At 34.2% G+C, this 12953-nt stretch overlaps 1 protein-coding gene and 1 non-coding gene across 9 annotated transcripts in view; both read right to left on the minus strand.

Annotated features, from left to right (window-relative positions):
• Positions 1-7127, minus strand: part of LOC144968797 (X-linked retinitis pigmentosa GTPase regulator-like) — a 36956-nt gene extending 29829 nt beyond the window's left edge. For all 8 annotated transcript variants that reach the window (XM_078907500.1, XM_078907496.1, XM_078907498.1 and 5 more), the window contains exons 1-4: positions 7084-7127; positions 5204-5329; positions 1044-1139; positions 419-481 (exon numbers count right to left, since the gene is read on the minus strand). In XM_078907500.1, the coding sequence (XP_078763626.1) occupies positions 419-481; positions 1044-1139; positions 5204-5329; positions 7084-7114 (316 nt within the window). In that variant the 5' untranslated portion in view covers positions 7115-7127. The remainder of the gene's footprint in view (positions 1-418; positions 482-1043; positions 1140-5203; positions 5330-7083) is intronic.
• Positions 7128-8058: 931 nt separating this feature from the next.
• On the minus strand, positions 8059-8222 carry LOC144969785 (U1 spliceosomal RNA). The gene has a single exon (XR_013644854.1). It is a non-coding gene; the product is annotated as a U1 spliceosomal RNA (small nuclear RNA).
• Positions 8223-12953: the final 4731 nt, after the last annotated feature.

The raw sequence follows: 12953 nt of genomic DNA on the forward strand, positions 1-12953 counted from the left end.
TGATTTATTAAGATTTAAATTTAAACAGGATCAATTAGCATATTTAACCATTTCAGCAGAAAATGAATAAGATGGCCATCAATGCTTATGGCAGAGCAACACATTGCGATAACTTGTCCGCTGTTTCATCTTTCTTAAAACAAGCAAATTAATATTTAAAACTTAAAAATAATTCATATTGTTTGGAATTGATATCCGACTCAGAATCACACCCAAGGTGAAAACAAACATAATATGCAAATCATTCGCCTTGTTTTCACCGCAATAACAAATCAAAACATTTTTTTTTTCAATCCTAAAATTTCAATTTGATATCCAAAACTGTTCTAATGGACTTATAGAATATAGAAGCACAGATATTAAATTGTCTCAAACGTCATGCATTGAATACAGCAGTGACAGGAACTTCAATCTTTACCTGTTGAGATGATGGTGTGACTTCTACCACAGGCTACAAGTCTTGACTTGTCATGTTTCAAAGCTGATGAGAGGATATAAAAAAAAAAATCTGTGTAATTCACAAGTTATATTTTCCAAAATAGGCTCTTGATAAAAATTAAACATTCTTACATTTTCCCAATCAATTTCTAAAATATTAAGTAGTACTGAATAGAATGGGCTCACAGTCTTAGCTACTAACATCTATTCCCTCTTCTCAGCATTTCACAAAAACAAAAAACATTTTAACATCTATTTTCTTCCTGGGGAGCACGTTATTCCAAGTTTTCTGTGTCCAAAACATTTTATTTGAAATATATAACTCCATCTTAAACTGAACAATGTATACAACATGATAATTAATGATGTTTCAACAATTCTTTTTCTTTTTAACCTTTAACTTAAAATCATTCATGGTTGTCATTAGATGCTGTCACCAAAGCATTTAACGAAGAAATAGTTAATCCATCAAACAAATGCTTGAAGCCAGCATGTTGTCCAATTATGCAAATTGGGGGATCGTAGCACAAGTCATAATATGATACAGTCTATAATACATTTCAATACATGGCAAAACAGTAAAGCAGTATTTTCATAATACTCACATTTTATACAGCTGGGTTTGTTTGCAAGTTTATTGTCATTGCCAAGTCCTAGCTGACCCCAGTCATTCGGGCCAAACATGAAAACACGACCACTCTCTGTCAAGAAGAAAAAAAAAGCATCTTCTGTAAAAAGAGCATTAAGTCAGGGTTGAAATAGTCACATGTATTAGCCATTGCACTAACAACCAGAATAATCTGGAGTCTTTTCATCATTTTGATCATTTTACTTGAGAAAATGCATTCACAAATAAATCGATTTTAATATATGAAATTGCCAGATAACTTTTAATAAAGTTTGATAAAATAGGTCGAATTATGCTGAATTTAACAAACTTTTTTTTTGGCTGTTGAATAAACAGCTGGTTCAAAACTTGTTTAGTAGCCATACACAGTTTTTTTAAATATTCAGGGTTCTTAGCACAATATTATATGTTGCAATGCAATGTAAAAAGACAATTTATACAGAGAGCCAATAACAATTTACAATGCTCAGTAACATTTAACAGTTTCAACATAAAAACTATGTGGCTATAACATGATGGGATGGGTGTATTAATGTTGGATTACTTTTGAGTAGACAGATTGAGTAATCATTATCTTTATACAGTACTTGTCCACTCTCTGAAAATAACCGTGAATATTGCTTTTAAGTTTGAATGTCTTAGTGAAATACTAACGAAAGAGTGAAAATGGAAAGGCTTCGTATGGGAACAAAACAGACAATGGACGTTTCGGGTACAAACCCTTCATCAGCACAACAATACACAAATAAACGTGGAAAACAAATAAGATATAATGAAAAATAACTTGTATCGTCTGTACTCAATGGTGGTTGCAGTATGAATGAAATGTTAGCGTGGCGTGGGTAGAGGATAGGGTGCCCCAGGGGAGTGATCTATTTGATAAGCAAAGGTCAGCGTCAGGGTACAGAACTTTCCAGACTATAATGGAAGATAAAAGACATATTGGTAGTAGTAGTAGTAGTAGTAGTAGTAGTAGTAGTAGTAGTAGTAGTAGTAGTAGTAGTAGTAGTAGCAGTAGTAGTAGTAGTAGTTGTAGTAGTAGTAGTAGTAGTAGTAGTAGTTGTAGTGGTAGTAGTAGTAGTAGTCGTAGTAGTAGTAGTAGTAGTAGTAGTAGTAGTAGTAGTAGTAGTAGTAGTAGTAGTGGAAGTAGTAGTAGTAGTAGTAGTAGTAGTAGAATGCTGTATTGGAACAGTAGGGGGCGGAGGAGGGGGCGAGGTGAAAGGGTCACGGCGGAGGTGGGGGGGGGGGGGGGGGGACTACTACTACTACTACTACTACTACTACTACTACTACTACTACTACTACTACTACCAATATGTCTTTTATCTTCCATTATAGTCTGGAAAGTTCTGTTCCCTGACGCTGACCTTTGCTTATCAATTAGATCACCCCCCCCCTGGGGCACCCTATCCTCTACCCACGCCACGCTAACATTTCATTCATACTGCAACCACCATTGAGTACAGACGATACAAGTTATTTTTCATTATATCTTATTTGTTTTCCACGTTTATTTGTGTATTGTTGTGCTGACGAAGGGTTTGTACTGATACGTCCATTGTCTGTTTTGTTCCCATACGAAGCCTTTCCATTTTCACTCTTTCGTTAGTATTTTACGATCACCGGCTTCAGGCAGCCCTTACCGTTTTCTACAATGTCTTAGTGACAAACATTGCGAATTATGAAAGGAATTATCAACTAAATAAATGACAACAGTAGTTTCATATTTAGGATCAATCATATTTAGGATTCATTCAATCAAAATCTATGACTTTATGCAGTGATCTAGAAAATGCATTCCATCATCATTAAGCTTTAGGTGGAAATGTGTGCCTATTTATTTGAGGAAGAACAACAGCCCCAATCCTTCACTTCATTCTTCCTGATCCTGCATACTGGTATATGACTTAATCTTGGCTTTTGATTTCAAATGTACCAGACTTGCAAACCAACCTCAACCATTTAAAAAGATTTTTCATATTTTTCCCATTATCTAGGCTGGTTCTCTCACATTTCCCCCCTAAAAATCATATTTTCAACAAAAGAAACTATCCAAATTCCAAACTTCATATTCACTGAATTTACAAAGACTTTTCGACCTAATGGAGTGAAGGAAAACCATGTAATTCCTTTTGCAATCATCCGTCTGGCTATCAGATTCACATCGAGCTGGAGACTATATATTAACTTTTCCACTTTTATTATTTTTTCCCCTTTTGTTACAAATCCTGACTTATTTTGGCCAACATTCCCATATTCTTATATTTTGGACCTCAAAGCGTAATAGAATATAAGAAATCATAATGATTGGCAAGTCTGATGTGCCCTTGCAACAAATGAATAGATTTTTAACTTGTATATTTTATCATACTTTATTTCCACATAGGTCGATAAAGTAATCTTACTATTTTGAGAATTAGGTGGCCAAGGGGATACAGTGGACTCCGGATAAGACGATGCCCAGGGGAACCGAGAAAAAAATTGACTTATCCGAAAATCAACTTATCCGGAGTGTAACCAAATGAGCAAAAACGCATGTGAACAAGGCAAACCAATCAAGAATAAGTTGTCCCTTCATATCGCGCGGTCTCTGTAGTGGTCATCAGAGGCTCCTACACCCAATAGCCCCATAGAGGAATCAGAATACATAAAAACCGGAATTTGAGATAAAAAAGCGGAATCAACTTACTGGTTATTGACTATGACATGCTTTGCAACAGAAAATGTAATAGACAATCCAAAAGTACTCAAATGATAAAATATAAAATGTGTAAAAATGTACAGATTGTGTTAAGACTAAGAATGGGGTCAAATAATAATAGAGAACACACAGGTCCTGGCCATCTGAGAGCAAAGCACTGAATGGATGGATTTAACCTTGTCAGGACCCTCCTCCCCAACCCACACACACCTAATCAAACAAACGCGCGTGCCGGCACTCACACACACACACACACACACACACACACACATGTACACAGGGTTAAAATTAAATAGGGAAAGAAGCTGACCCTACTCAATAATATTATTACCGATTGAAGCCAACATATAATATTACCAAGGTCATTAACCTCACAAATTGGAATCACCATAATAATAATAATACTTGGGTCAACCCCCCTCCCAAACATATAATATTATCCGACATCAGCAGCACACACTTTGAAGGGACTAATCAGACACACAAAATGTGTGTTGATTGACCATAGTAGATGCTGACGAAATAAGCTATAACTCAGTTCTTTTTTTCACTAGAGATTTTTTTTTTTTTTCCTCGATTGGAAAGGTGAAAAGCGGAATTGTTGCCTTGAATGTGGAATGTAGACCAATTAAGTGAAATTATTCCGCGAAAAGCAGAAGTGTAGGTGCCGCTAGGTCAAGGTCATGCTTCTTGTAAATTGTCGAGACAGAAATAGCTGGTATGCCAATTTCCGATGCGATGATTTTCCCTTTTCCACGATAGGTTTGCCATTGCAGTTGTAGACTTGACTTGAATTCTTGATAAAATTGATACTAATCAAGAGGGCCATTACATAGGATGGCCTGGGATTAGAACCAAAAAATGTAAAATTTGAGATGGAGAAATTAAAATTATTCAATACTGCCTATGTACATTGAACACGCGGATATTCTTAACCACTGAAAATTTCTTACTGGTAGCTTTTTTAACCAATGGAAATACTTGTTTATTTGTGATTTTATTGTGGTCATGAGTGATAAGAACATCGACTTAAGCGACATCGACTTATGTGGAGTTTTTTTTTTTTACTAATGTTATATAGGAAGAAGGGGGAGGGACCAAGAAAAAAAATCGACTTGGGTAAAAATCGACTTAGGCAACGTCGACGTATCCAGAGTGCACTGTAAACTTATTGCAATTCAAATTAGCTATTCCTAAGATTCTGTTCCGCTTGTAAGTATTAGATTTAACCAAATGCTTAGTTAACTTGTAGCTATGTTCATGAAAATCAATGAGTCATTCCATAACATCCAGCAGTTAGGATTATCTCTTTATGGTCTTGCACTAACATGCTGAAAGTTTTCTTTTTGGAATAAATTGTAATTTTTAGCAAGTAGTCAAAATTGAAATATGAAACCCTTAAAATTATGATTTATGACACCTTTTATTTTTATTACCTGTGACAAGAGCTGTATGTTCATCTCCACATGCAATCTGTAACACCTTGTCATTTTTTACCCAGAATTTATTGGGCAAATTGTCAGCAAATTTGCTTTTGCCAAATGTAAAAACGGCACCTGACTCTGAAATTAATAATTTTTACAATTACAAAATTGAAACCAATGGGGATATAACAAGCATAGTCTAAAGACTTGCAATTCTAAAACAATACACGAATTTCGCTCAGTACAGTCATTCTTCAATCTTAATAGCCCATGTAATTTATGTCCTGTCACTTTCACATTAAAATAACTAATCATGATAGTTGAAATTTCATGAAAACTTATAAATAAGCTTTTATTTTCTTTTTCATAAGATGACAAGTTATTAGAAGTGTGCAAATGAGAAAAAATAAAAGATGTTCTATTCTAATAATAATAATAATAATAATAATAATAATAATAATAATAATAATAATAATAATAATAATAATAATAAAAATAATAATAATAATAATAAAAATAATAATAATAATAATAATAATAATAATAATAATAATAATAATAATAATAATAATAATAATAATAATAATAATAATAATAATAATAATTAATTAGATGGCAATTTAGACTGTGAATATGACGATTGATGGATTCATCATGGTTAAGTCGTGATTTTGTTTTTTTGTTTGTTTGTTTTGGTGTTTTTGTTTTTTTTTTTGTTTTTTTTTTTTGTTTTTTGTTGTTGTTTTTTTCTTTTTGGTTGTTTTTGTTTTCAATTATAACTTTTATTGACAAAATTTTACTCTCTTTTATTGCAAATTTAAATGCTAAGAAGACTACTACTTGAAGCACCCCCAACCCCGCAATTATAGCAAAGGCTAGGCCCTTTTTAATAAAGTAATTATCTCTAGAGCAATAGATACTCATCCTCATCTTCGTCATAATCTTTCATAACTACCATCTACAAGACTATGGTTAGATCAAAGCTGGAATATGCTAACTGCATATGGTATCCGAAGTTTGAGGGAGACAAAGACTGTTTGGAAAGAGTGCAAAGGAGAGCAACAAAACTTATCACACACCTGAAAGACAAAACATACTGTGAGAGATTGAAAGAATTAAATCTCCCGACCTTAGATTACAGGAGAAGAAGGGGAGATATGATCCAAACATATAAAATAGTAAAGGGAATAGACAGGGTAGAGGCAGGATTCCTTAAACCAAACAAGAACATTCAGACACGAGGAAACAGCAAGAAACTGAAAAAAAAACGTTTTAAAACAAATGAAAGAAGGAACTTTTTTTCATCTAGAATTGTAAATAACTGGAATAAACTACAAGAAACCACAGTATCAGCAAAAAATTTGAATAAATTCAAAGCAGAGTTGGAGATAAGCAACACCCTAGGAAACAAGTTCAATTATAAAAATTGGTCCAATCATTAATAGATGAGGAGGAGCGAAGGAGACTACACCAAGTCTAAAAGCTCTATACAGAGGTATCCAGGTATCCAGGTATAAAATCACCCCGCCCTATTCTCCATTTCTTCGTGCAAACAGAAAAAAATCAAGACCGAATGTAATGTATTCTGTTCTGAGCTGTTTTGAAATTGGCATGGCAATGCTAAAGTGATGGAAGCGTGTAGTATATATGAAGGTGAGCGGACTGGCGAAGTGTATCTAACAAGGAAAGTTTCAGCAGGTGAGTGACTTGTTTTTGCAGAGTATTCCAAACGCGGGAGTATGTGATGCAGGCTTAAATTATTGAAATGTCAAACACTTGTAATTAATGGCTGTATACTTGATATATGCCCATAAAGGAGAGTCTAATCATATGATCCAACAATGCCTCATAAGGATAAATATCATGAAAAAAATAAATGTATATTGTACTACCAGGTATGTCTGAGTCGTCTTTGGTAGCCATGTTGGTGCGTATCCTAAACAACTTTCGTTGATTTCATTTGCTAAGCAGAAAACCGAAAATTACCGAAAATTAACGTAAGTTGGAAAACAAGATAAATATTTTTTTTTAAATATAAAAATAAATGAATAAATATAAATAAATATACGTGTATATATATATATATATATATATATATATATATATATATATATAATATATATATATATATATATATATATAATGCCTAATAATAATAATAATAATAATAATAATAATAATAATAATAATAATAATAATAATAATAATAATAATAATAATAATAATAATAATAATAATAATAATAATAATAATAATAATAATAATAATTTACTCATGAGCAAAACAGTATGTTATGATCGTTTTAAAGTTCAGGGGGGGATTAAATAGCTAGCTTTTAAAACAATGGTACTGGTACTTGTCTTGATTCTTGCTACCAATATGACAATTTAACTTAGATGTACACACAGATTATTGATGTACATTTCCCGTCGTAAAGTACTCTCAATACAGCCTTCTCGGAAACCCACTTTACTCACATGTGTTCACTATAGTCAGGCTACCAGCTCGATGACAGCATTTCAGGCGTCCTGAATCCTTATCGTCCTCCATATTTAGTGTTGCAGTTGGCATGGGACCCCTTGTAAAGCATTTGAGCACGATAATTATTAAAATACCACGCTGCATGTAGGTGTTTCTTTTTATTAACATCATAATATTTCCATTATATTTTTATTTTATAAATTAATTATAATTATCTTGTAAATTATAACACGCCTGTACAAAAAGAAATCATTTTTGGGATGCAACAGGCCTAAAGTAGGATTATTAATTATTTTTATGAAAATGCGCGAAATTAAATGCCATGTAGTCAGGGTTTGAGCTCGAACCTTATCCTACAAAGCCTAGGCCTATTTGAGTTTTGATACCAGGGGATAGCGCGAACGCAGTCCCCCTTACGCAAAAATTACGCACTCGAGTCACCCACATTTGGGGTGATCGCAGGGGTCAGCCCAACCGGAGTGCAATGGAAAGGCCTCGCCCTGGGAGGACCCCCTTCGTGATCAGGGTGCCTCCCGTGCCAGGTAAGTATGATTACAAAATACTATGTCACATTTATAAACACATCTATAGTATGTCTTACGTGCCATTTCCCTCATTTGCATACTTGTTTGCAGGTTAATAATTATTTTTTTAAAATAGTCATTCCGAGCTTCTTTAGGTATTTAAAGAATGTTATATATTTATTTTGTACTTGATCATTTAATATACAGACCAAATCACGACTCACACTTTGTCATATCTTATTTACCTCAAAACCACACCAATATTATAAGTTATTTCCCTTTGATGCATTACAATGGCTGGCTAAAAACAATAATAAAGATTTGAGTGACGTCAGTTTCACATAAAGGAAAGATGATTTACAAGAGGAGACAAAAATATCATCTCCCCAAGCTAGACATTTGACTGTCTTCATCCAAGCCATAGATTCCGGCCAGGCAAGAACAAAACCAAGTTAATGTCGTTCCAAGACAAAGACATGAAGCAAGTAAGAAAACATAATAATATAGGGGGATAGAAGACAGCAAGTGTCTCCCTGCACACGGTGGGAGGACAAAAGACTCCACCCAAGAAGTAGTAGTAGTAGTAGTAGTAGTAGTAGTAGTAGTAGTAGTAGTAGTAGTAGTAGTAGTAGTAGAAGTAGTAGTAGTAGTAGTAGTAGTAGGAGTAGTAGTAGTAGTAGTAGTAGTAGTAGTAGTAGTAGTAGTAGTAGTAGTAGTAGTAGTAGTAGTAGTAGTAGTAGTAGTAGGTAGTAGTAGTAGTAGTAGTAGTAGTAGTAGTAGTAGTAGTAGTAGTAGTAGTAGTAGTAGTAGTAGTAGTAGTAGTAGTAGTAGTAGTAGTAGTAGTAGTAGTAGTAGTAGTAGTAGTAGTAGAAGTAGTAGTAGTATGTTAGTAGTTATATTTTTAAAAATATATAGGATTTCCCATGTGGTGCCAAGTAGACGAGTTAACGTGGGTCTAATTGATTGCAAGGCCAAGCCGTAAGCTCTTTTGACGAGATCTAAATCATGTAAGTGCAGGGCTAACGGACTTACATCAAAGAGCAAAAGAAGTGAGACTTCAATGGATTCCTGATCACTGAGAAATATCATTTACGTTGACCAAAACGGGATCTGAGGAAATACAAGATGAAAACTTTGATGAAGTGAATCATCAAGGCCCAAGAAAGGACCAACTGGATCAAGAGCACCCAACCTTCAATAAAAGTTACCCAGTCAAACTTTTAAATAGAAAATACCCATAGTGGACAGGGAAGTCACTTACTGTCTTCTACTTCTATACCTCTGTAGCTGTTTTCTGAGTTGCTTTCTGTCTTTGCCTTGGTTTTGTCCTAGCCCAGGTCAGAGTCCTTGACTGGAAGGGAAACAGTCAAATATATTACTATACTTTTGGTCGATATTTATTTTTTCTTGTAAATCATCTCTCTGTTATGTACTGTTGCATTTGTGTTTTGTTTGTTATATATAATTGTTTGTAAACATTCGAGTGTATTCCTCTTAGTGGGGGCCTCTGCTTGTGTTTGGATGAGACTTTCAGGTGGTCTCAAACTAAGTATACTGATAGCGTGCTCTTGGAATCTACATAATTTGTTCCCTATTGGAACATTCCCCTTTGTCTTACCGTTTCTCGTGTGCTTTAAGTTGTAAATCTATAACTTTTCTGACTATCTCATTTTCTTCCTTTTTTCTGGCACTGAAATGACCTGTCGTTAGTGCTGTAAAACCCTTAAAAGCAAACAAACAATATTATAGAAAATACCAGATAACAATTCTTAGACTGATCAGAACAAAATCCACATGAACAAGATTTTCAAAGTAGAGAAACAGGCATGTGTGATTGTGATGAAGGAGAAAAATGCTCCCACCATTTATCCAGAACTGCTCAAAACAGGCAACAGCAAGAGAAGATTTCTGGCCTGGTACTTCACCTCTGCATACTAAACTGTATGGGCCCCTGAGATAGCTGAGGAGGACAACTGCGTGCCCTCCCCGATTAGACATTGAAACATTAAGGCAATATGTGGGGGTACGAAGAAGAAGAAGAAGAAGAAGAAGAAGAAGAAGAAGAAGAAGAAGAAGAAGAAGAAGAAGAAGAAGAAGAAGAAGAAGAAGAAGAAGAAGAAGAAGAAGAAGAAAGAGATGAAGAAGAAGGTCCCCTTCATGCCTCCTTATCCGGCATCGTGTCAACATCACATCTTGGTTCCATCCCAGCCATAGCATCCAGGTATCCCTACTACATATGATCAATAAAAATTAAACCAAACCAAATAAAATTAGATATGTATTTATTCATCATAAAATCATAAATACACAATTCTTATAATTCGAACATATTGAAGACAGACATGATCTATACAGCTTTGTACAGAAATGATGTTTTGATAATTTTCAATGTAGCGTTAAACTGCATACTTGGCGACTGTCACAAGGAAAATAAATATCAATATAGCATTTTACCGTCTCACGACAACTACAATGTGTTAAATGGATTCTCACACAGGACGCCTTAGTGACGAAGACGCAAACTTCACATCTTTCTGAGAAATCGTTCAAACTCCGCCAATATCGCCCACCACTCTATCTTCAAAACGAAGAATCATATTATGGGAATTAACAGTACAAGCTAGCCTTATAAAACCTGCAACTTGCAACAAGACATCCTCTCCAACAAAAAAAATATCGTTAAGGGCAGAGGTGTATTGTCCTGTTCAGTGGTGTGATATTCATTAAAACGGGGTGAGAGGATTACATTGAGTTAACTTTCTTATTTTTTTTTTCTTTCTAATCTATAGTCCGTATCAGCAGCTTTTTCAGCATACTTTACGCCTCTATTTCTACGAGGCTGATATCATTATGACTTTGCTACCTGTAATGTGAACAAATTTTTTAATACCATGATTAGCTAGTTTGTTTATCTAGCGCAGACCGGTACTTCTTGAGGCCAGAGTTCCTATCAGTTGTTATTTCATGCTATCTGGGCGAACGCTCGAAACAATATTGTAGAAGTTGATCATAACTATACTTGAAATGTGATCATAACTATACTTGAAATGTCTTATAAATAGCTCCTTTTATCAAAAAGTTTAGCACTATTATTTCATGGTTTGTGTATATTATATATATAATATAAATCTAATAATAATAATTATATATATATATATATATATATATATATATATATATATATATATATATGTGTGTGTGTGTGTGTGTGTGTGTGTGTTTCTGTGTGTGTGTGTGTGTGTGTGTTATATCCCTATCTGAGGGCGCTCCGGTCCCGAAGACAGGCCAAAGAAGATTATCACAGATAAATGTGACGGCAGCTGGCCAACCTCACACCTTTTCATCAAACGGCACATCTGCAACCCGAAGCAGAGAGACGGCCAGTTCGGCTAAGGACCTCAGCTGCTACCAAGATAAGAATCACAATAAATAAAAAATATTGTGATTTTGTTTTGTTTTTCCTGTGTTATTGCCCAATGATGAATAATAATCATTAAAACATGTAAATATGTACCATACTATTTAAAACAGAATAGATCTGACTTACTTTTCTTGTCAATTATAAGTGGGACTGGTACTTGTTTATTCATTACATATTATATTGTGAAGGTTATATCCTTAGACAGCTATTCGAGGCAATAATCATTGCTGTTAAATAATTCCATGTAATATGTAACGGGGAAATCATAGAATTTGAAGACCTCTATTTAATTCTAATTAAAAGGGTGATTCTGTGAGTGCAGGAGCTGACAAACTATGTAAAACGCTCGTGTGGTGTGGAGAATTATTACATAAATTTTGTTAAATTTTAACATTTAATCTCCACCTTAAATACCACATTACAGCGACCATCATTTCTTCATTTTATAGCTTATTTTAAAAGCGTTTTGAAGCTTAGGGGGAAGGTAAAAAAGAGAATTACCACCTGTATCATTTTCATTTTATACCTTTTACACCACACCAATCATGGGTTTGAGCAATTTGCTTGTGTTTATCCATTTGTACAAATCATACAGAAAATAAAAATCTTAAAGTTACTTCCTGAACTAAAGTTCAAAAAGTGGTTAAGCTTTGTCTGCAATGACAGTAATCCAGTATAATAAATCTTATGAACCTGCAATCTATGGAGTGGTGCAAAATTAATGAGAAGTGATTCGATTTGTTCAATTTGTCACCAAGAGGGTAAAAAAGGGAAGAAAAAGAATTTTAAAAAGAGAAGAAAGAAAAGAAAAGTAATAGAGATTTAAAAAAGAAGAAAATGAAATAGAATTTGCAAAAAGTAAGTGATAAAATTAAAGTGCGTGAATAAAGGCAGCTTTTGAAGATGGAACAAAAGACTCAACAAGAAATGAAGTGAGAAGTAAAGTGACAGAAGACAATAGAGAATAAAAACTTATGGCGATGATTGTGGTTCGAACCCACAACCCCACTGTTACGACAAATCCGCCTGGATTACAGACTTACAATGCGGAAAGTTAGCTTACATTGTGTACAGTACAACTTCTGGATAATGACATCCCCTGAATAGCAACAATGACCTTTGGTCCCGATTTTTTTTACTACCTTATGTTATTAGTAGTAAAAAACAAATAACGACATACATTTGAGTGAATCCCCCAGTTAGCGACATCATTATAACAATAATCACAGTTGATACTTCATACCTAACAATCGTCATCTCTTACTTTTAACCCAATAAAAACCCAAATGAGATAGCGTTGTTAAAATCCAATCAGAACACATGTTTACTGCACTGC

Source organism: Berghia stephanieae, chromosome 3 (assembly GCF_034508935.2).
Source record: "Berghia stephanieae isolate SIO BIC M18660-M18661 chromosome 3, UCSD_Bste_1.3, whole genome shotgun sequence".
Lineage (NCBI taxonomy): Eukaryota > Metazoa > Mollusca > Gastropoda > Nudibranchia > Aeolidiidae > Berghia > Berghia stephanieae.